Source organism: Anarrhichthys ocellatus, unplaced genomic scaffold, assembly GCF_004355925.1.
Source record: "Anarrhichthys ocellatus isolate YVR2014 unplaced genomic scaffold, GSC_Weel_1.0 scaffold3, whole genome shotgun sequence".
In the NCBI taxonomy this organism is placed as follows: domain Eukaryota; kingdom Metazoa; phylum Chordata; class Actinopteri; order Perciformes; family Anarhichadidae; genus Anarrhichthys; species Anarrhichthys ocellatus.
In genome coordinates this window covers 11968445-11993020 of record NW_022280033.1, presented here as the reverse complement: position 1 = coordinate 11993020, position 24576 = coordinate 11968445, and the positions used below count along the sequence as shown (strand labels likewise).

The window sequence follows — 24576 nt, the reverse complement described above, 5'->3', positions numbered from 1 at the left end:
ACACACACACACACACACACACACACACACACACACACACACACACATATATATATATATATATATATAAGGTTACATAAAACTGTTTGCAGGACAACTTGAACAGACAGTACAATCCTTAACATCACTCTGGATCTGCAGGGAAATGTTTAAGAAGGTGACCCACATTGCACAGAATTCATTTTTAAACCCAATAAGTGTGTGTTTGACTTTTTGCAACTTCATGCAATTTAAAACGGCTTTAATCCAAAGAGCATGAGAGGGGGGTGCAGAGGCTTTCCATCGAAGCAAAATTAATTGTCTCGACCACAAAGTAACAAAGGCGATTGCATTGTTATTGGTTTTGGTCAGTTGCATTGTGCACGAGAAAAAACACCTAAATAATGCAATAAAAGGCTCTAGTCCAATCTGTGTGCCACATATTTCTGAGATTGTCATAAAGATAGTCATTCCAGAAACCAGCAAGAGATGAGCGTCACCAAAACATGTGTACATGATTTGCAGGATGCAGGTTAGCTCTTATACAGTTAGGGTTCAGATCCTTGTACATTTCAGAAAATCTTGCATTGATCCAATGAGCCCTATGAATGAGTTTACACTGAAAGGGTCTTTAGTGTTTCATAGATGATCAGACATATAACATTAGATAATGAATACATTCATTAAGAACTATTTTTACTAAATATGAGCATACCTCTTTAAATCACTCACTTAAAGCACTAAGGAGCTTTAGCAGTTACAAGGAAACGGTATATCCACATCAACATGTAAATGTAAGCACCAAGGGGCTCCACAATCTAATCACAGCACAGTACAGATGGACTGTTTGGTGTAAGTATGCTATTTCTATCATGTATTTGTATTGAGTTATTGTGGTTACAAGAACGTGTCTACAGTCACACACAAATACCTACATGTCAGCAGGGCGACATTGTGTTCCCCATACACTGCCATGTGCCACGTGGCAGGACATGAAAAAGAAATCCTTCCTAAATGCATCTATTTATGAAAGTTAAACTGTGCTAAAGGGGTGAGAGTAGAACTATATTTCCACTCCTCATTGGTGGAATGAAGCTAAATCCCAAGCTCTAACACTCACTTGCAGCTCCTTCGATACTGAGCTTAGCAGGGAACCACGCACACATTTTGGGAACCAGATACCAAATTCCCAGCAATATTGTTTGTATCACTGCATCATTTCAGCTCCAGCAAAGTCTGTAGCATAGGTAATATTATACTGGATGTTGTCTGGGAATAAGCTGGTCGAGGCTTATTTTCACAAACATCTTAGAGGCTCATTTCCACAAATATCTTTCTGATCACTGATTCTCCCAAAGCTACCCAGCCCCTGCTTTCCACACTCTGCCAGAAATATGTGAGATGTCTTGGAACTTGTTGGCTCTGTTATGAGAATGTGACCTATACAGTTTCATGACCTCAGCATGGCCCGTAAAAAGCTCAAGCAAACCGCCATATAATATTGTCCAAGGGCGACCATATCATTACTCTTATATCGACAGCTGCATGAAATTGTTTTTCTCACATTGTGGCTAACAAAAGAGTCCCAAAATGTGTGTGATTTTGTCCAAGAGGGAGGGAGATAAGAGAATGCTCGAAAAAGATGAATTGATGAGGAGTTGAGCTTATAGGTATACATTTCTATGAAACGTGGTACTGTGCATTAGCATTAATATCAATACTACTCGTTGTGCTCTTAGTGTAGACTTTTCTTGTGCACTGTTGTGTAGCGAAACAGCTTCAGCTCCTAAACCTCATCTCAGAAAGAGAGAGAGATGCTGTGCCACTAAGTGTCATTCCATATTACATGTATCATGCTTCATCTCCAAATGTCCCCCACAGTGAGCTGAACATCTTCTATAGATATAAGTCCAGGATTAAGTCATCTTTCCCGTCCAGGAATGATCTTATTTTCGGCCGATGCATAACCTGCTACCACAGCCATCTGCAGTACAATCGATCACGTTAACACAATGAAATGTCTAGCAGATATGAATATTTTCTTGCTGTGCATTTCTTTTCTTTTTCTGACAATAGAATCACAATCTTATACCCTCTCATTGCAATGCTTACTACAGGACATTACTTTAAGACATGGAAACAACAGCCATGTGCTGGCATTACACAAAATTGTACTTCCTAGAGGCTGGACCTCCCCCCCCCCCTCACTGAAAGAGATAAACACAGGCATCCGAGATGCCACATTTAATGGCCCACAATCTCACCGATGGCAGTATTTTAGGACGCAAAAGGCAAGCAACAAAATAGTGATGCATAGTGAGCATGTGAAATCTGGCTATTTTCTCAGCTCTTTAGGATTGTAACAGCAACATCCAATTACATAAAGAGCACTTAGCCAGTCTTCAAGCTTCCATATAAATATGCACTTTTCTCCCAATTTAACCCTTGTGTTGTCCTCCCGATTGCCATACACCTGTTGTCCTCTGGGGTCAAAAATTACCCCAGGACAACACAAGGGTTAAATGTCTGACTCCACAGCAAGCCATTTGTTTTTCACAGTGAAGATCTACACTGATGTTCACCCCACAGATCCCAGCCCTCTCTCCGACCCTCTCCTACTACAACAAGGACACAATCCCTTACTGGCTTCACACCCAGGACTACTGCCAACTGTGGCCAATGGGGCCCTTGGCCAATCCAGAAACGCTGGCGCTGCTTGGGACGTTGGAAGTCGCGTCTCTTGTAGCAGCACCATTCACTCTGCGCCAACCAAGCACCCACTTGCTGATTTAATTAGATTTTCAGATTGCTTTGTTTTCTGTGTTGCTGTGGCGGGGTCAACGCCAAAGGCAAGCCAGTGATTCAATGCGATGATATTAGAAAATCATCTCAGAGACGGGCAGTGACAGATTCCATAAATCACCAAAACAATACGTGCCACCTGCTATTCACGGCATCAAAAAAAAAAAACATGCAGTAAAAGCATGCAGTCTATTTGAAACAAAAGCAAAGGGAGGCAGAAAGCCTAAAAAAACTGAAGCTCACAACTGAGTTCATGTCAATCACAGCTTTAATCACAGCTTTAAAGGGAAAAGCAACAGCAGGGAATTTTGATGGTAAGATTTTGAAGTTGTTTCATCAGTGAGTAGCCTACCTTATGTCCTAGGTTTCCTGAAGGCCCGTCCTCCCCCGTGTCCCCCTGTGACGGAAACAACACACAGAGCAGTTAGTGAAAGGTCTCTCGTTCACACATTAGTGAATAGCTTTATGACGGCATGCCATTTCAGCAGCGATCTTGCTCCTACAGCTGTTCCACAAGTTACTGCTGACATAGTGACTCAGCAGCTGCAGACCGGGATACTGTTTCCCAACAACTGGAAAGCTCAAATCTGAACCTTGTTATTAGGGTTCATTTTACTGTCCTAATAAAATCATTTAAAAAAAAAAAGGACAGGACAGTTATACAGGGTGGTGTAGGACAAGACATAATGGGAGAGAAGTGGAAAGAGATTGTCCACAGTATTGTTAAGAGAGAGGAGATGGAGGTAGATAGTTATTCAAGAAATTAAGCTCACACAGAACTTGCTGCAAGCTAAGAATCTAATTAAATGTGATGTCTATTCACGGTCACACCTTCATTACTGCAACTCAATAGCCTTGTTTAGGAAGAACAGGGAAATGTGGCAAATCCTAATAACTGAGATGCCATCTCTACACTATGGGTTATGAACCCCATTATTCTAGAAAACACTCTCAGTCTACCTTTTATAAATACTGAGCATGATCTGATAAAATACTGTTCTTTGACTGGACATCAAGCGCGTGGCAGGTTGTTATACTTTCCCTGGACTCATCAATGAGATGATTATTCCATTTATGAGACAAAGGAAATTCACAGCTGCTGACGCTGAGTCATTAAGAACAGATAAGCTTCCCAGAAAAAGCATATGGGAATGTATGTGTTTCACAGTGCTCTCAATTCTTCTTTAATTTACATTTTCTTTTCAATCCCCGACACAAAACTCTTTTTTAGAAAAGCTAATAACATTTTCACACTGATGAGTGTGATAGGAAAAATGGAAGGTTTAGACAGCTAATCAAAATTCACTGTCAGCGAAATAATAAAGTGTCTTGAGTAAAATTCCTCGACTTATTCACTTTGGGGGTACAATGGGTATAAATTGAATTAGAGAGTACTAATTGAAAACACAAGCCATAAGAGCAGGAGAGTTGTAAATGGTCAAAAACAAATTAAAGGCATTGTAAAAGGGGGAGAAGTTTTAATTTCACCATGATGCCTGTGTGTTTTTTTTTTCTTTTGCATGTAAATGCAGGAGCTGTAAAGCTAGTAATACCAGGGTTTATGTGCAAGGCCATAGAAAATGGATTTCCTTTCAAGTAAGCTGCATTCTTATGACCCAATCCTTATCTGTTTAATTTCCTGAGGGATTCTGGATTAATCATAGCAGTTTAATCCCTTTGCAGTGCATTAGAATCCTCCATCAAACTCCTGACTGTAATGCAGGATCGTACTTTCTGTTGGAGTAACACAGCCAAAGTAATCCCCGCACACTTTCCTAAGGAAACCTCTGTGAAGGTCACTATGATTGGCCTGCACCTCTCATTATGGATGTTTTAAATGCTCTAAATGTCCCAAATGTCTTTGATTAATCCCTACAAGTAAGGATAAATTGCTAATAAGTATACTCTGACTACTTTTTAATCTTACACAGAGTGAGATTCTCATGTTGGTAATTGAAAGTCTCATGAGCTTAATTTATTAAGAGTATTTGCTTTGACTTTGTTACCCCTGTTTAATGTATTAGAATGTAAATCTAAAATAGTGCAGCACCGTTTCATAATCACTGGAACTCCCTTGGAAATGTAGGGATCATTATAAATTCAATACGCTTAAACAGAGGTCCACTGCTACCACACTTTACCAGACATATTAATGTGCAACAAGGTCAGAGGCAAAAAAGAGAAAAGCTATTACTACATGTGATTGTGTCAAAGCAAGACGTTTCTGATATACTGCACTACTGTTTTTCTCCTAGTGGTAGTGGCACATGATCATTTGCAAATCCCACAAGACATGAGAAACATTTTCACTGGATGATTAGTGACATTTTGTTGTCTTATCTGCTCCAGTTGCTTACTTCACCAACATTTTAGCTAATGCTAGTGAATAGCACACTGCATCTGGTTTGACAGCATATAATTATGCAGCTCTGCCTGCATTATTAAATCATATACATATCAACCTCTTACAGTACCATGTCAAACCAAGATGACTGATTTCTAGGTATTTAATGGGAAAATACAGTGTGTCACCAAAGCCAAAGCCCCTCAGTCTATCAAACAGCAACTGTGGTTTGTGGGAACTCATTCAAACTCTATATCAGGTAAAGTAAATTATCTCAAAGCACCACTGTCAGTGTACTAATTGCCGGCGTGGCACGCTGCTGCTGTGCCTGTAAATGTATTGATTTTACTCATCATTTAAACATGTCTCCCTGCCTGGAATTTATTCAATCAAGACTAAACTTTAGGTTACGTGGTATCTTTCCAAACTGATTTCAGCTCTCATCCTGCAACAACAATTCATTATATGCCAGTATAAGGAGATGAACAAGCGGAGTTTTAATTAAGAAAAGGAGGAACCTCGAAGACCTGAGGTGGGAGGAAGCTATGGGGAGGTCAGATATGTATGCCATACACACTTTTTGCTGACAATAGAATTAGTGTAAAAATAACTGTTGATTTATACTTCAACATTTCATCATTTAAAAAAAAAGAAAATGATGTACACAATTCAAGAAACCCAAAAAACTTCAGATTCAGCAAATTACTCTTGTAACCTCATATTAGGTAAGTGTATGTTTGTGTCACTTGTTCATGCCAAAAGCAATAAATACAAAAATACCTTATCAATAAACCGGAGTCAAATTGATCACTGTAAGCGGTTGATTAGTATAACCGAATTGTTTTTCCTTTTCTCCATTTCTCATGCAGACAACCATCTTAATTGACATTTATATTATTAAATATTTATTACATGAATGTAACAAGAGCTCTACTATTAATGGTTTCACAGGCGGCTTCAACCACTGGTGCTTTCCCCGGACACATTCGTTTTTCTGTCTCCTTCACTAGCAGCTATGACTGTTTCTCGTTGTTTGAGTAGACGACACGATGTAGCCTGGGGAACAGCTTGTTCCGCTGCATCTCGGTGGCTTGTTTTCGTCAGTTTGTCATAAGCCTCGAGGAGACAACCTTTTTCATTGAGAGCACGTTACTCTCTTCTTCTGGTCATCATTTTAACATGCAGGCAGCTGCGGCCTCAGGTAGCCAGCAGACCGTGAGGCAAAGTATCATGGGATTAAAGTAAAAAATAGAATTACTGTAGTTTGTAATTTGTTTCCTAGTTAATGTCATGTTTTAAAGGACCCACAATGAACACTGTAAGTGGACTACTCGATTACTATGAGCAAATTATTTCAACAGCATTTGTATAGGAGTGATTCTGTCCCAACATCACTATGACTGTGATCACTATAGGTGGTTTGCACTGTTTATGCTCTATTTTTACAAAAAACACTTACAAATCCCATAAAATACAATGCTTTTCCGTAGCAACGACATCCAGGTTTAGATCGGTGGTATTGGTAAAATTGGTGCTGACAGACATAAAAGCTGAAGCTAATTAAAGATAAAGAGCTGTGTAAATTGTCTGTGTACCAGCCATATAATAAAGCATAAGCCTGCGTCAGAATTAAACATGGCATTGTACTTAAGTTCAGTTAAGTTTCAATTCACCATCGGGATTTACCAGGCTTTTGAGAAACAAATCATATACACCTGAGCATACTATTAATCCAAAGTGGAACAATGGGTCCAACATATTCATAAAAATAACAAAAATAGGAAGAGTAAAAACAATGATGGAGTGTTATAAACTGACTGTGCCAGTTAGTCTTGAATGTCTAGTCCATGATCAAGTTTTTCCTTAACTTCATTGATTTAGTGTTCAAGGCTGTAATAGGATTTGTTGAGAATTCTGTTGTTCAGTACGCAAACAATTGGTGCCAAGTATTGATTTGTTGAGGACCTGAAATTAGATTTCAAGTGTTAACAGCATGATCCCCTGACTCATAGCACAAGCCATCGCCAGCAGAAAGACTCGGGGAAAAAAAATGGAATGGCCTCCGGAAAACCATGTTAAAGTCATTGTTGAGCAATGTAACACAAGACATGTGCACCAAGGGTCTCTCTGGGTGTGCTCTTAGGCTTCGGTTCAAAACTAACTCAGTGTATATATATCAGTGTTTGAGAAAGAGCATGTCACGGTGCCTGCCATACGTGCTGCCTTTTGTGAAATGTAAAATTGCCTGATACATTCTTGCCCACTGATTATAGTGATTTTACTAAGCAGCAAGAAATTAATTACCAGGACTGCCAACACACTCAAAGTGCACATATACACACACATTACAGCTTGAGTGCTGATCCCTGCGAGGTCAATTAAGAGTCATTAGAGGCCAATTAAAACACATTTACGAATCTGATTTGTACAATCTGTTGCAATATACACAATTTGGGTAATATAATTCTATATTCCTACAAGAAAATGGAAGAAAATGGGCTTGCACAACGTACATTTAATATACAAAGATCTATAACTGTTTTTAAGAGTTGTCCCCTCCTGAATCCATACATTTTTAAAAACTAATTGACTAGCAATAACAATTATAAAGATTTAAAGCTACAAGTGTTGAAAACATCTATCTCTCTGAACAAAATGATGCTAATTTGTTACTGACATTGACTGAACACATAGCAGCTATGTGTCAAACCTGAATTGCTTTCTTAATAATTAAGACATCTATCTAATTTCAGATTTCAGAGACCTAAAATGTTCCAGAATAGCAGCACCTGGTTGGTAGGCTAAACAGCGTTAAACACAATGACACTTAAACAGTAAGAATGATTCACTAAGTAGACAGCACAAAGGAAATACCCCGATTCCGAATGTCCGTGCTGAGCTCTACAGGTACAATGATTTTACACTAATAAATATATGTTGATTTTGTGCCTTCCAGGAATGAGTGGTTTTCCAGAAACAAGTCATCCTGCATATCTTAATCCCACAGCTACATCATGTTAAATAGGACACTGACCCCAGAAGCCATCTGGTCTTATCAGGCATACAGTACCACCACCTGTTCATCCCTATGAATCCCATTCATAGCTGAAAGCATTCTCCCTTGGTTCTTTTCTAACCTTGCACAGACAGCTAAAAGGGGGATGTATTACTCCAAACAATTTGTCAGGGGAAAAATACCATTATTTGTCTGGGTATTTGGTGGGTTTTTTATGTTTTTTCCTTGCTCTCCAACCAACACAACACCTACAATTTTCAGTGATGGGGCATTTACCGTTTACATTCCCACCTGTCTATTGAGCTGTCATGTAGAAATGATACTATTTTTCTAGTGATTGGACAAATTGATTTCAAAAATGATTTCCTAATTCACACATCTTGGGAGATTTGTGAGAAAATTCATCTTGTGAAGGCAATTGTAAGGTAGCTCTCTGAAACAACGTAATGGCTGAACATGACCCTATGTCAGACACTACAGCATAGACGAGAGAGAGATTTGTCAGAAATTAATTTCTGACAAAGTACAGATTCGTCCTACAGGGACATGTGCTCTCATTCTTCACATTTAGACCTTGCAACTGTCCTGGAAAACTAATGGAACTGGCCACAGAGAAAACCCACAGGAACAGTTGAGAGTATCCTCTGAGAACAAAACTATGGTAATATTTACAACATGGGACAAAGCATGGTGACCCAGTGATACCACTCTGAGATTGAGTGAATGTTTCTCAATGATGTATGACTAACAGTGAACCTTCTTAAGTCTAGACTGGAGTGAAAATATTGCATCTATAACATTCGCTTAACCTCTGCATGTTCCCTATTAATTAAATATCAATATCATAAAAATGTTGTCCGTACCTTGTCTCCTTTCTCTCCATTTAATCCTGGGAGTCCTGGAAGACCAGCATCTCCCTGTGCACACAGTATGCATTATAGTCGGGTTAAAAGATGACTTGTAATCAAAGAGAACATGTGGCTATTGTTATTGGATACATATACATACTTTGAACCTTTTGCAATAAAGCACAAAGTTATACACACACACACACACACACAGAGTATATTGATACAGTATATATGTATATCTGTTATCATTATATATTATTGACAATATGACAGTCATTTGTCAGAAAATACCCTACACTATATTCAACAAATCTAAGTCTTATGATTTCTGAATGAAAAATAGTTCTTGACGAAAGTTGTACGATTTTCTTCAACATGCAAATAATGATATATAGGTATTTAGCAATGTAGAGGCGAAGTGTAATCTTTATTATTTGAGCCTATTGTAACAACAACAACAACCTATTCAACATTAATTTCTATACAGTAGTGAAATTGCGTTCTAATCTTGGATCCCAAAAAGGTTGATTTGTCTGTTAATCTATGAAAAGTTGATTCTGTCTGTAACTCACAAGCTACATTTTGTGTGTGGAACTAAACATTACCTTTAAGCTTTCAGGTCTCAATTTGCATTTCAATCTAACATTAATATTGGCAGTTTAAAAAATCCTTTCCTATTTTCACAAATTCATAGCAGTGTATCGATTTCCCATCCCTGAACAGTTTGGGAGAAATATACCAGTGTTTGCTTCTACAACATGGCTATACTGTCTCCTTGTGTGGTATAAATGTCCTTTAACTGGCAGTTTAGTGCCTATACAGGATGAGTAAATCAGTGCTGGTTCAGTTACAATAGACATTACACTTACTCAATTAGAGGCCCTTGTTGGGTGGAATTGATTGTACCTTTTCAGCTGGACAGTGACATCTGTCAATTGACTTTGAGGCCGGCTGAGACAGCATCTGGGGGAGCTGGGATGTAACCAGGGGAGGTGAAGTCCCATTAAAGGTCTTCTTGGCTTCACACTGGATCAATACAGAAATTTCACCATTTAGCCATCTTCCTTCGTCATGTTCGTAACATGGCAAAAAACTGCAGAATTCACTGTAATGCAGCACACCTGGGATTTTAGCTGTAATATATTCACGTCATGCTGCCATAACAAATATAAAATGCATACTGTGCAGGGAAACTTGGATAGTACTAAGCAGACAAGCAGTGATACGTCTCTCTCAAGGTTGTGACGATTCCCTCAGGGTAATTTTACACTGACATGACAGCATGCTTACGTGTAATGGTAAGGGGTCAAAGGTCATCTCTCCATTTGGAATCTTCGTAACATTAGCTGGAATTGATTCTAGGGTGATGGAAGATCTCTGTTATCGAGTTTCTATCTGGGGACGTGTGCCCTCATGGACTAGACCAAAAACTTGTTACACTTTCATTGTCTGATCTCACCGCATAGGTTAGAATACAAGCTAGTACAGTCTGTTACTACAGAGCACCAAGACACCGGGTGATTCTACTCCAATAGGTGACCTACTGATGTATGGTTTTCTGTCTCAAAGGCAAAATGGAAGGCAAACTTATATTGCATCTTCTCATTTAATGCTCTAAGTTGTGAAATGCATTATATATGATACATTTAGTCTCAAACTACAAATACTCATTACTTTGATTTATAATAAAGAGCACTGAGGTGAAGCATCATAGCGTTTTACCTTTGGCCCCAGCAGGTCACAGCAGTTTTCCATTTCGGCCATATAAGGGTCACAGTAGATCAGTATTTGTTTCAGTTCAATCTGTGGGAAAGAGCTCTCATTAGGGACCATTACAGCATCATACGTTAGTTTCATCATCCCATCATGCTCCTTTTTTCACTGACAAACGTCTGCTCTTCACTGGTTAAGAACATACAAGTTGTTCAATTGTCAGCTGTTTTAGTTTTCCTGACATTGTCCATTGCCAAAAAAACACTTCAAAAACATTGATATACATATCAAAAGGCTTCAACATCTGCATGAATTGCAGCTGCTTCAGAGCAGAACTTGAACCCTACCATTTTTTCAGATGTACTGACTTACAGTTTTACTAATCACATGGACTAAGAAGTCAGCTGTTAATGCTACTTAAGCCAAGTTCTACTCTGAGGCATTGGGTGACCAAACCGCAAAGCTGACCGAATATTTTTTTTTAGCTCTTTGGGGCATGAGCATGACTAACACATACAAGACAATAGAGGATTTACAGAGCTTTAAAAAACAGGCCCCTGGGGCATGTTTAAATATATTTTGAAAGCACTAGTGTGTTTCAGAAATGTCTGTGACGACAGTACACTATTGATGGAGATGAGTTACAAAATGACTGCATCAAAAACTGGTAAACCCTTAAATGACAGTGTGTAGATTTAGCAAAAGACAATAAGGGAGAGAGAGAGAGAGAGAGCAAAATGTTTTTCACAAAGTTTGCGTGGGACATACATCTACAGGTCGTCCATCCTCAATTCGTGTGGTGATGAGAGTGCGCCCACTGGAGTAAATGTCGTCCTTCTCATCAGTCAGTCTCCTTTCTATTAGCTTGCAGTCCATGTAAATGGAGACGATGTTGCTCTGTACTGAAATGCTCAGCTTGTGCCACTGGCGATCAAAAAGGGCATGTAGGTCACGGCTCTTAAATGTGTAGCGGAGATTGTTCTTTAGCTGGCTGTGGAAAGAAAACTCCAACACCTTCTTGCCACCATCCACCACAACAGATACCTGAGGAGCAGAGAAACAAACATCCATTTCGTGATATTCTATTATATTTGTTGATATTGAAACTGATATGTGACATAAAAACATACAGCGGGGCCCACCTGACTACCTCCCGACTGGTCGAATATCTGCCAAAGATACCAGCGGTCTTTTTTTGTCGTTCTTCTTACCCGGAAGATGGTGACAAGGGAGTATTCACTTGAAAGCCCACTTGGAAATATTTCTCTAAAAAAAAAAAACATCATATAACATTCTCCCAGGATTTACATAATAAATCATCATTAAAACAACAACAGAAATGAAAGACGACAGTGTCAAGTTTCATTTCTCAATATTGAACTTTGACTCTTTTAAAGCTTTCAGTGGCTGAACAATGAACCAGCCAATCAACTTCAATGATCAATAAAACATTGCAATATCCTCCTGCTGCAGAATTATGCACACAAATAAACCTGACAATCTTGATTTAGCTTGATGAATTGAATACTGGCGTCCCTGTCTTTCAGATAATGAAAACATGTAGAAATTGATCCAAACTCTCAGAAGCCAATCTTTTACCTCACTGAGATACTATGTGCTACAGTTATGGCTGCCTAGTGCAATGCAGTTATAGCTTTATGTGTATGACCTCAGCTGCTCTGTAAAGCCAAATAGAGCAATCCGGTGTTCACGGATGAAAATATGTTCCAGCTGCAGCAAACTATGCAGAGAAAATAGGGAATATACAGTAAAGACACACCCACTCTAAAATGAATGTATTCGGTAACTCATCTCTCAACCCACACCCTCCCTAATTTTGTAAATTGCATAAATAAAATAAACAAACATTGTACCCTTCAAAATGCTCTAACCCTAACTCTAAACTCAGATTAACAGTCAAAAGTGGAAGAGCATAAACATAATAAATCAAGATCAGCAAAAATAATAATAATGCAATGATAAGGTCATTGAGAAAGCAGAGCACAGCCGAGGGGAGGGAGAGAGAGAGTTTCTTTAGACAGGTTGGAAATTAGTTTTCACTCCAATATATCATCTCCTATTCTCTCAGAGCCTCATAGCCTATTCTATTGTGTCCCTTGCATTCTTTGAGATTTCGGTGTAAACCGTACATGACTAAGATGATGAATACACCAAGTTAAAGCTCCCGAAAAATGCCTCTTTGAGAGGCCAAGGGCTGGGAAGGTTATTTGTTGCCCAAGGGCTAAAGGACAATTTTAGCTGCAAATCAATATGAAAAGTGGCAGGGTAATTTATAAAAATGAGGATTTACAAAATGCATTCAACACAGAGTATTTCCATGCTGCATGTACATTTAACTACTTGTAGCAAATGTGTTACACGTTATTATAAGACGCAGGGAGTAACATAAAAGAAAAATGTAAAAGAAAACTCCAAGAGCCTTTGCACGACACTGCAACTCATGGAACATAGCATAACGTGACACATTTAAGCAGGTTTAATACAACAGAGATACTCTGCGAAATACACCGCTGGGCTGTTTTCTGTTGGAGTTCACTCCCTACTTTATGAAGTCCCCCATGAAGTCTGATCTTATTTCATACCACAGTCTGTCTACAGTGAGGCACACTTGATCTTTGGGGGCCACAGGGTTAAAGTTATTGACCTCGTGTTGACTGCCATTTGTGAAAACTGCCATTGACTGCCATTTGAAGAAAACGCTACTCTGCATGTAAGTGAGTGAACGAAGTGGCTCTGCATTCATCTCCCCTGCTTTCATGCTACAATGCTGAAAAAAACTAACTTTTACAATATACTTTGGCTTTTGCCAACCCTGTATCTTCAAACTTCCTTTTATTTATAACAAATTTAAATTGGCAAATTTTAGAGAAAAATGTAACAGCCTCTTGGATTCAATACCAACGTTTGTTCCAATGCGAGTCGCGTGACGTTTGTATGCTGTTTAACAGGCTTGGATTCTACAATGTAAATAGTCTTGTCTGGTTCCAAGCCAAATGACTGAAACAGCGGTAAGGAGCAGCAAAAAATGTATCTTGAGCGACGTATCCTTTATTCAACATATTCTCAAATAGTGCACATCGATAGCAATAACTGGAAGAAGCAAAAAATATCACAGAGCTTCCACAAGAGTTATAATCACAACTAATTCCATTTTTTTTTATAAAGAACCACCATGTGCTTTCTGGAAACTATCAGCCCTCTTGGAAACGGTCTTTGGCCATGCATATTGCTTGGCAGGCACTAATCCTTGTATAATCAAAGGCAATGGTTTGACAGCATGTCACAGCAACACTACCAGTCCGCTAGAGAATCTCCCGGAAACGGCTTTAGTGTCCTGGCTTGTAAGAAATCCTATCATGGGGAATTTTTTTAAATGAGTCTGAGGAATCAGATTGCCGTAGCTGAAACAATCAAACCCTAAATGTTAGACTAGTTGGCTCACATCACTATCACTGACACTGAATCCTCCAACAGATCAAAGTGGACCATCAACCATGTCAGTTTATACACTAAATGCATCCTTCCTGCTAGCAAGGACCATAACTTCCTCTCACCATGACTCCCCTGTTCTGTTTAAACGTGGAAGTGCTATGCTTGCCAGCATGATAGACTGCCGGTGATGGAGCCAAATTAAAAGCACGCCTGTGATCTGGAAGGATATCTTATAAAGTGAAGAGATGCTATACAACTGATTGAGTGTGCATGCGTGTCGCTGAGGGGTGTGAGACTGCTATGTTATCGTCATTCCAGTGCATACATAATGGAGAGATAACACTGTGATAGCAGCAAGCCACCAGTGACAGACTTTCAAAAATGTGTGATCTGCCACCATGACTAGGTGACGTAAAATTAATTCAGAGTCATCCGCTGCCTCCAATCAACATTGAAATGTTTTATCAAAATGTGCAATCGTTCATTGGTAGTAAATCACATGACATAACAAAACGGCTGCTATGACTATGAAACAAGTTGTCGCGGCGGCTGCCTTAGTTGTTTCTCACTTCCCCCAGGCCCAAGCATTACTTCCCAGACCTGCCATTTTCTGTCCACCCATCAGATGCCCTCAGATTTTCCCACGAGTCCCCAGTCACCTGACTCCTACCCCAATTACCCCCCCACAGTATGTATACCAGCCCATTTCCACCTGCTCCTGGCCAGATCATCCATGTTGCTTCATGCCTTTTCTTTCCAGCGTCCTCAACCTGAACCTGACTCTTTACCTGTGCCTTTTACCTGCACCGTTCTTCTTAACCTGTGGATTCTCGGCTACTTCTGTTTGGATTTGCTGCCTTTGCCAGTAAGCCTTCCTATCATCATTTTATCATTTAAATCACTGAACTATTAAGAAAAGAACCAACCAATATAGAAACCCATTTATAGCCTACTGTTTGAACACACTATGTCAACAAAAAAACTAAATATTCTATATTTACAAAAATCCAATGCTATAAACATCAGATAACTCTCAGCGGACAATGGGAACTGGAGCTGAATTCAATAGTCGATGATGACAACTGGGAAAACATATGTTCTACAGTAGCTGTTGGGAGATATGGATAGAATTTGATTGGAAGGTTAAAATTAGATTGTTTAGGACCGTGCTGACAGCCTGTGTCTGTAAAAACAATCCTACCAACCAATGCTGGAGAAACTGTGGTGTGGTCGGTGACCATAATCATACGTATAGTTTGGGACTGCCAAAGGAATACAAACATTTTGGAAAAACATCAAAAACGAAATGGAGAAAGCTATTGTTCTTATTGGAAGTATCACCTCAACATCTGTTTACCACAGACCAACTTTTTATTCTGCAAGAATAATAACTATTAATTGGATGAAGCCAAATCAGGTGATTTGTTTTGTTTTGTAACGTTAATTGCCTGTCTGTCTGCTTGTGTGCGTTTGAGTCACTTTCCTTGAACACACACTATGACACAAATTACAGTCCTTGCATGTGGCTTTGACAGCAAATATAGGCAAGTTAAAGCACTTCAAGTTGCTAGGATGTGTGAGGCCATACACTAAAAGGTCATTGACATCAATGCAAATGGTTACAAAATATATTTCTGGACAGAAAATCAAAAGTACAGACAAGCACTGTATTTTTCCATAAATAATCTAGATGCTTATGAATCAAAAAAAGAGTGAATCAGCTTGACAGTATCGATTGCAGAAAACCCATATGATTAATTAGCTGACAAGAGAGTCATAAACCACCGAAGCCACAGGTTGATAAACAAACACGAACCCTGGTGATTGATTGGTACGCTATATATCAGCCTCAGTGGCTCCTTTGAATCTATAATTCACGCTACTATTCATAATATATTTAGCTTCTACATACAATAAGAAAATGGTTTACTGTATTCCATTGAACATTCGACCTGTTACTAGTTTTTTTGATAATAGTTAGCATTCCAGTACCACATATCACATGACGAGACATTGTGGGCACATTCAAAGGAAGTGTTAGTTTCATTCCTATTTCAAAATGAGCAATGGCTGTTATGTCAAATTATTTGGAAAATGAATTAAGTCGTTTTGTGCTGGGCTTCATGCTGACAATTTGATTAGTTATCATCTTTAAGACTAGACAAGAACAAACAGGCCTTAGAACATTCAAGGTACACAAATGGGTGTAAAGACGAGTGTGCATTCTTCCTTTATACTTGGGTTTGTTTTATTTTGCAAAACAAAGACTATAATGTCAGTCCTAAAACTTTAATGCAATGAGGTTGTTGCTTGCTACTTTACTGCAAATAACAAGTCAAGAAAAGGAAAAATCGCCGATTGATCTTCTTTTGCCGAACAGCAGGAGAAAGAAAAGCACTGTATTCTTCAGACAGACAGCAACTGCAGCACTGCGCTTCAATACTTTGAGAGCAATTTTTGAATACATGTGGCATTTTTGCAGGGCAATTTCTCACCAACACACAAATGTTACTTGAGTGTGTCAGCTCTGATCTATGCGCCATAATGTGGAGCCCAAGGAGCAGGCAGAACATTAGCAAGATCTAGAGAGTCGAGCATCTATTGCTGCATATCTTGCGAGTAAAAGAGAGCAATGTTTTAGTGGCTGCGGCGGGGGGGCAGAGGGGCCTCCTGCTCCGTGCAATTGCCCTCGCTTTCCTTCCTCAGCTGACATGCAGTATCACCTGTCAAAGTACTTAGATAATTGGATATGAGAGGGATCGCAGTCTCGCCACTATAACCAATGACGCTGTCAGCAGTGTCATTGAGAGCCAGCATCTTCTTGCACTATGGGCGCGGACTGAGGGAAAGGACTGAGGTAAATGTATTTTCGGCTGGCTGACTGAAACAGGGAAGCAGATCACAAATCACCTGGCTCTATGATTCTTTCACCTATAGCCAGAGAGGGAGAGAGTGGCAGTAAATGTTTGCAGTCGCATGTCATGTAAAAACGCTAAATATATCGTCCCCACCCTGGAGAATGACACAGAGTTGTAATTCACTGTTACAACTTAAGGACACGAAACAATGAACGTCACAAAACACTTTTTTTTTTAAATCCTAAACTTCACTGTAAAGCCAAGTTTGGAAACTCCTACAGGTTCATACTGTATGTGCCACGGGTCTTTCTTGATACAACTGATGGTACTAAATTTAAAAGTGTAAAATATTATATATAATTTTAATCCCTAATATAATCATAATTTTAGCATCAAGGTGAACCAGTTGACCAGGGGAATAAAGGTCTTCAGTAAATGGCACCTCAGTGATTCATTTATGAAGTTATTTTAATATTCCTGTCTTATAATACGTGCTCCAGCATTTTTTTTCATTCCTTTATGTCCCACTTTTTGCCCTTAGGAGATTTCTAGAATAAACGCGATATATATTAATTCTGTTTAAATGATTCCCTGTCTAACAGCTCACCTCACAGCTTGCCCTTATTAGCCAAGGCAAATGGAACTATTGCTCTGAGCAGGGTATATCTGGGTTGCCTCAAGCCAGCCCTTTTATGAAAACCAGTTATGGCGACACTGTTTTATATCTTACAATATCACTGGATCTGAAGGAAAGCAAGCTTAAACCCTCCTCATGTTCTGCACAGCATCATGTGGTTTTGTATGAAATAAATCCATATTCAGAACCTGTACATGAGGGAGCAAAACAGTAATATCCTGTAGGTGTTAATCCAGATGAGGTCCTGAGATGTCCTGAGATGTTATAAGGAACCAGAGTACAACATCTGAACCCAAATGATGCAGATCACAAACACACTAGCATGCTAACGCACACACGAGGATGCTACTCACTTTGTTGGCTTAATGAGTGGACTGCCTCCTAAACGAAACGACGGCAGGTCCTCTGTGATCGTTCCCTTTCGGAGAAGAAACTTTTCTGTGAGGTCAAATCCTGTGAACGGATTAACAACGTGTCACTAGGTTTGAACAAGCCGCTGTTGACTTATTCTTACAAAGCAAGTGTGTTCACTCAGAGCATACCTGTGATTTCCAGGGGACGATCTAAGACATCAGAAAACATGTGATCCTCTACACTCAGAGGGGGACAAGAGCCATCTAGAGAGAAGCCACCAAGACATTGGTTGTGCCGGGGACAGGTGTTCATTTATATTTTGGACCAGTTTTGAGTATTACAGAAGAGAAGAGGATAAATTGAATCATGAATTCATTTCCACAGTGCATTTCCTTTCCAGTTCTACAGCAGAAATCGACATCAGAGCAGAAAATCAATTCACTTTTTTTCCCATTAACCTTAAAATAATAACTAACCGAGACAAGACTGGGATGTAATTCAGAGGCAAGCATAGATCTGCTTTACCAAAAATGAACTGGAAAATGACTGTTTGAATACTGATTGATGACATTTGTACAAGTCTAAAGTTTTAGTTCAAGCTGCCACACTCTTCATTTTCAAACATATAAAGTGGATTCCCCAAATAATGCCATCACAAAGGGTGGATTCCGATTTAAACAAATTAAGAACCATACATATTGATATATATGATAAAGGCAATACAAAACCCTTTTAACCATAAAAGATTTAAACGTCAATACATCTGCAATATTAATGAGGGATCACTCGTTTCAGAGATACAGTAACACGTGTCTGCTCTCTGTTGATACCAGGACATTTGAGAGAAAAACTTTAACTGATACTTTTTTAAATGGCACTCCACTGTTGAAAGACATGAGTTGCTGGGCAAAAAGCACACATACCTGTTCGTTCACTCAGTGCCATTCCAAAAGTGCAAGGAATGAAATGTACAGTCCAAAGGAAAGAAGTCCATCTTAACAGGCAAATAATCATGGCTCCGTCACTAGGAAGCAGTCCCACTTCAAAACCTGGATGCAGACAGAACAGTTTTTTATTTCACAATGCCGATCAATCGTAATACTTGGCCAAATTGGGTGCCATTGAATTTTTTTTTTTCCGAATGCAAGTGACAACAAAGGCAGGGCTAACAGACAGGAGATAACAGCAGACAGAAGCAAACAAGGAAGCTCTATTGATTTTCATTACAAACGTGCTACTCTGTCGGGTGCAACAGAAACATTGACTCTGGGGTGATCACTAAGCAAGCTAAGATGGATAAAACTCAAAAACAGATTTCACTACTTTCTATTTGCAATCATATTTCACAGTGTTCTATCAATTAACTTCAAATCTGAGCTTTTTTCATGTTTTAAACCTTCCACTAAATGAGATTATAAGCAATGTGTATTATTGTGAAATAACATTTTGAGTGTAAATCCTATCTGATTCTGTTAAGACCCGACTCTCACGCCAATGTGTTTGTCCTTAAAGCCTCTTTGTTTGTTTATGTAGTCACTCAATCTGGAGAATGCACTTCTTCATTCATTAGTCTTCAGGAACACCTGCCACACAGTGATGAATGGAGATGTCTATACTTCCGCTAAATCATTATACACCAAGCAATGTTTCTGTTAAGGTTTGGGTTCCTTAACTAGCGAGCCGAGCCGCCACTTGTTCTCCATTGACAGTTTGTGTTTCATTAGGTCAGTATGTCATCGCCACAGATTAGCTGTGGAACTATGCCGAAGCTTGACTTCACAATACAATCCACAGCAAGATAAAGGCAACTAAATGGGGAGATGTCAGACGTTGATCTAAATGCAGTATAGCATTTTAAAAAACTTCGTTTTCAGTATCTGTCACAGTCGTTTTATGATAAGTTCAGTATGCAATTGTTTGCTCTTCATATATGTATTATTTTGTCTGATTTTTAATGCCAAAGCTTTGATCTTTGTTTCTATTAGCGCTCTGTCGTGTTTTGGTCTGTAAACTGTCAGCAGTGTCTTGTCCAAGGACGTCGCATGTAGGGATCAAACATGTAAACCTCCAGTTACAAGTGCTGTAGGTCTCTCAGGCTGTTCGACAGCGCTGCCATACCAGGATGGTAAAAGTGTGCTCCAAAGTTAAGTCAATCCATTTTGGCAGACTACTCCAACTCAAACAAAACACTTTCAGTAACTTCTGGATTGCTTTGGCAGCAAATAAATGTGCACTGCTGGAATAGTGATGATGACTGAACACACAAAGAAAAACAATATATAATTTCAGGCGCTTTCCAGGATTTGAAAAAGAAAGACGAAACTCAAAAGAAAGCCCACATTTGCACATTATCTATGCGTGACACCAAATAAATACATATACAATCTATTGTCTTTCATTCTCTAAAAACAACAGAACGGGTCACATCTGTTTGTTAAGCCTACTGAAAATTAGGCGGCAAATCCTAACTCAAAATGACTAACGTGCTTTTTTTCAGTACCTGGAATGTAGTTAGCTGTAATCCCGTTGCAAAGACTATAATCCCTCTTTACTGGTGCACATCTATCTATTACCACTGGGGAAGGAAAGGACAGAAGACAGAGCTGATACTGAACTTGACCTCCGCACACCAGAATACGGCTTTGACACATTAAGTGAATTTATGTGCATTGTGTGACCAACATTATATTTCACGATACACACTCTCCTTCCTTAACTGCCACTCTCTTTATCCAAATGTATCTTGCCAACGATTCATTCCCATTCATGCTGCAAGCACTTGAGCGTTCTCCCACCGGATCACAAAGTTTTGCATGCAGGCCGACAGTATCATGGCACCAGGAGATGAAGTGACCATGCCACTTACAACTCCAACCATGCATGGGCTGTAGACAAGCAGCACTACAGGGGTATCACGTTCCTTGTCTGTGTGAAGGTGTAATGTTATTCCCCTCATTTCTGCAAATGCATGCAATGGGCATCTCTAAAGCCTGCAGGCACTGTTACTCTACATACATGACTGGTTTTTAGGAGTTTAATTGGTGCTTTAAAATCAGGCGTTGTTTTACCAAATGTAGTTAGTTCAGTCTGCACCATCTGCAGGGATTTTAATTCTCAATTGATCATTTTATTTTTTATTTTAGTCCATCAGACACGTCTAACAACACAACACTAAACTCTGGACAAGTTACTCTCCCGTCTCTCCATCATTCAGTCCGCAACTTTTCAGTCAATCGCAATAACTTCACCGCAATATTCAAAGGAGCGTGTTTTCTCTGCGCGACCGCTGATTGGCTGGATGTATTTTTATTTTTTTAATAATTGCAGTATGTAGCGGATGATGTTCCTTTGGTCTCCGGAACATTTCGCACTTTGCCGCTAACAAGTGATGCAGTAAGGTCCACGCGCTCACTGCTGCAGAGCGTTCATAAATCAGCAACAATAACCTGTCCGTGTACCGGACAACAGACAAGTTAGAGCGATCAAACCACGCGGGGGGAAATAAAACGACTTAATACCGAGCGACAAAAAGATGCAAAAGGAGTCCGTTATAAAGGGATTTCAACAGGTTAACACGAAGCAGGTTTTTTTTTTAATTTACTGTTAAATTAATTTTGGTCTATAAGTACTTACAGTTAGTGAGAAAGTTTTCCTCTAAGGCAGAAACAAACAAAAAACAGCGAAAAGAAGAGTATAATCCATGTGTGACTACGATCAGTCTGATTCCGGATTCCTGGACTTGGAAATAAAAGTCACAGTGGGATCGCCTGCTGGATCGCAGTCCTTATTAGTTACACCGAGTGGCCCTCCCACTCTGTCATTATCACTGAAAGGCACTGTCAAGAGACTTCGGCAAACAGGAGGAACACGCGCTGAAAGCTTTCACATTAGGGGACATAAATGCCCAGCGGGGATCCAAACAAACTCTATTGTCTAACTCAGCCAGGTGCGGGAATTAAAACACCGTTTGATGCTTTTATCTTTTCTTCTCTTTTTTTATCAAATCTTCTAAATAGAAGGGCTAATCCACGTGGATTTGCTGGGCATTTAAGTGACTCCGTGCGTGTTATTAGCACTAAGTCAAGCAAAAAAAGAAAATATCGGAACAATACAAAGAGTCTTTACGCATAAATAATCTCGATACACGTTGATACAAAATTTGCACCTGTCTGTTAACCACGTACACCCTACCCCCCCAACACACACACACACACACAGCAAATGATACATGTCGAAAGAGTAGAACGGATTATACGATCTAATAAAGAGATAGCTTTCAGCAGAAAGTGCTACAGCAACAGACATTCTATTTTAGTCAGAATGCCATGTTGCAATACTTCATTGCTAGTGGAAGGCAACAACTTCAACATCCACTTTCACAGTTGTAACAGACTTCTAAAAGTATGTGGCAGCAAGCAACCCACCGAGGCCTATATTTGCCACATCCATATTGCATTACTGTGATTTTAAAAGTAAAGGAAGGTTAAAGGCACAGGTATGTTTTTGTTGAAAGAGCACACCAACAGTTCAAGACACAGAAACAGGTGCTCAGGCTCCCCACACGTCACTGTTTAGACAGATGATTTCAGTGCACCAGCCCCTTCACCACATGGGGACACGCAGACAGGCTGACTTTTCAGTCATGTGTTTAAAGAAACAATGGTCTAAAGAGCTACAGATGCGTACAGTGAAGCAGATGGCTATATTTCTTTGGTGAACAAACATAAGCATTGAATGTATTTTTGGTCTTTCAGTAGTTATCTGCTTTTGTTCCGAGTGAGGACTGAATTACTTAAATTGTTAGCGGTAGATAAATTGTCGTCTGTCTCGCAGTTAAGTTAGGAAAAGAGCTATCTTTACTTTTCTGTTACTAGTATCTTTTTAATATATAAGAATATATCACTTTGCATGAAAGTGGTGGTGTGGTGGGAGTCTTTCAATTCAAATATTATTATTCGTCTTTTCAGCTGAAATAAAGCCCCAGTGTTCAGTCTGGTAGATCCATGCCCTCAGCATGGCTCTCATTTCACTCGCAGTTCATTAGAGCCTTGATCAACTATGAATTGATAACCAGGTTCTGCACGGGCAATCAGAGGGACGGTTTCTCCATTCAACAAGGACAACCTCTCCATCGGCAACCAGATTATTTTACCTTGAATCATTTCTTCAACCTGACATGCAGGGATGGAATTCCAGATTTTCTTCAAGATGGCATCTACAATATTTAAAACAGTGTCATTTTTCTTCAATACCAAATACCTGAAATAAAAGCTGTTCACTGTGAGGTCGGTGGATCGTTAACTCTGAAAAGAAAAAAAGGCCCAGTTTTCCTTGAAATGAAATTTTCTCCACCTCTATTGCAGCTATAGGGGTCTCAGCAGGGGTCTCAGCGGTAAATAACTCAAAACCCTTGCAAACAAAAAAGAAACTGAATGCCTCAGTCCCACAAGCAATATGTGGGGTTTTGTTATTTGGGTGAACCTTTAAGGCTTGGGGAAGATTGGGGACATGGTGAAATAATGAAAATGGTATGACTCAGCATGCAGGCTGCACCATGAACCATTTAACAGCAACTTCAAATGTGCCCTTAAAGTCAGTCGTGGGCTTTAAAGATCTGTGTTTTTAATGTGTTTAACCATAACACAAACTGTCGTCTCATATTCAATGTGTGCGTATTGCATCTTAAAATGCATGTCACTAACTGGTCCATGGTGCAACATGATAAAAGCAAAATTTCAATTAGTGCTATTCAAACAATAGCTTTTTTTTAAATAATTAATAAAGAAGTAATATACTTTAAAGATACTAATAGCCTACCCACACAGAACATTTTCTCCTATCGCAAACATAGTGCAGTATTTGGGGAAATTTGACTTCATGGTCAATGCATCACCTAAACTTATGTACCTTTGCTGTCACTAAAAAGATAAAAGTGAGTGTCGGCGCAAAACAGGTGACAAATGCAGCCCACCAAGTGCTGCATCATGGTAAATGTTCCAAGCACATCTTACTGGAGTGACGTCTTATAAACTCCAAGGTCTCCAGAGCTGTCAGGGGGCTCTGAAACACCCTGGAGATGATTGTTGCTTGAGAAATATTCGGTGAGAGTATTCACACAAGACGGAACAGCACTTCGGAAAAAGTAATTTATACAATAAAAGGAAATTCAATTAGAATGTATGTAACTTAAGCCATGCCTGGCTATCATTCACGCGCACAGCACAACAAAATATGTTAATGAATAAGTCTCAGTTTCAAAATGATTGTTTTCCCAATAAATATTCCATTGTCAAGTTATTGAATGAGTTCATTAGTTGTTATTCAGGTAACAACTAGAATCCTGACTGTAGTTCATTGTTGGCCTGACCAGACTTTAATTTTTGAGAATTTTATATATTTGTTCTTTTTTTATAAAAGTCCAACAATCTGTATTCTGCATCACTGTCTTCATTTGGAACAGTCCTCTCATAATGTTTTGAAAAGGCATGCTGTTGCTTGGTCGCTTCTCACTGGGCAAAGACAGAGTGTGTGGGTGTCTAACCTGTATGAAAAAGGGTAACATTTAAAAA

The 24576-nt window shown here is 39.3% G+C and overlaps 1 protein-coding gene across 1 annotated transcript in view; it reads right to left on the bottom strand.

Annotated features, from left to right (window-relative positions):
* LOC116379189 (collagen alpha-1(XIX) chain) overlaps positions 1–21721 on the bottom strand; it is a 93992-nt gene extending 72271 nt beyond the window's left edge. The window contains exons 1-10 of the mRNA XM_031841133.1: positions 21641–21721; positions 18931–19056; positions 18196–18270; positions 18007–18106; positions 11848–11971; positions 11474–11749; positions 10715–10795; positions 9899–10018; positions 9005–9058; positions 3134–3178 (exon numbers count right to left, since the gene is read on the bottom strand). Of these exons, the coding sequence (XP_031696993.1) occupies positions 3134–3178; positions 9005–9058; positions 9899–10018; positions 10715–10795; positions 11474–11749; positions 11848–11971; positions 18007–18106; positions 18196–18270; positions 18931–19021 (966 nt within the window). The 5' untranslated portion in view covers positions 19022–19056; positions 21641–21721. The remainder of the gene's footprint in view (positions 1–3133; positions 3179–9004; positions 9059–9898; positions 10019–10714; positions 10796–11473; positions 11750–11847; positions 11972–18006; positions 18107–18195; positions 18271–18930; positions 19057–21640) is intronic.
* Positions 21722–24576: the final 2855 nt, after the last annotated feature.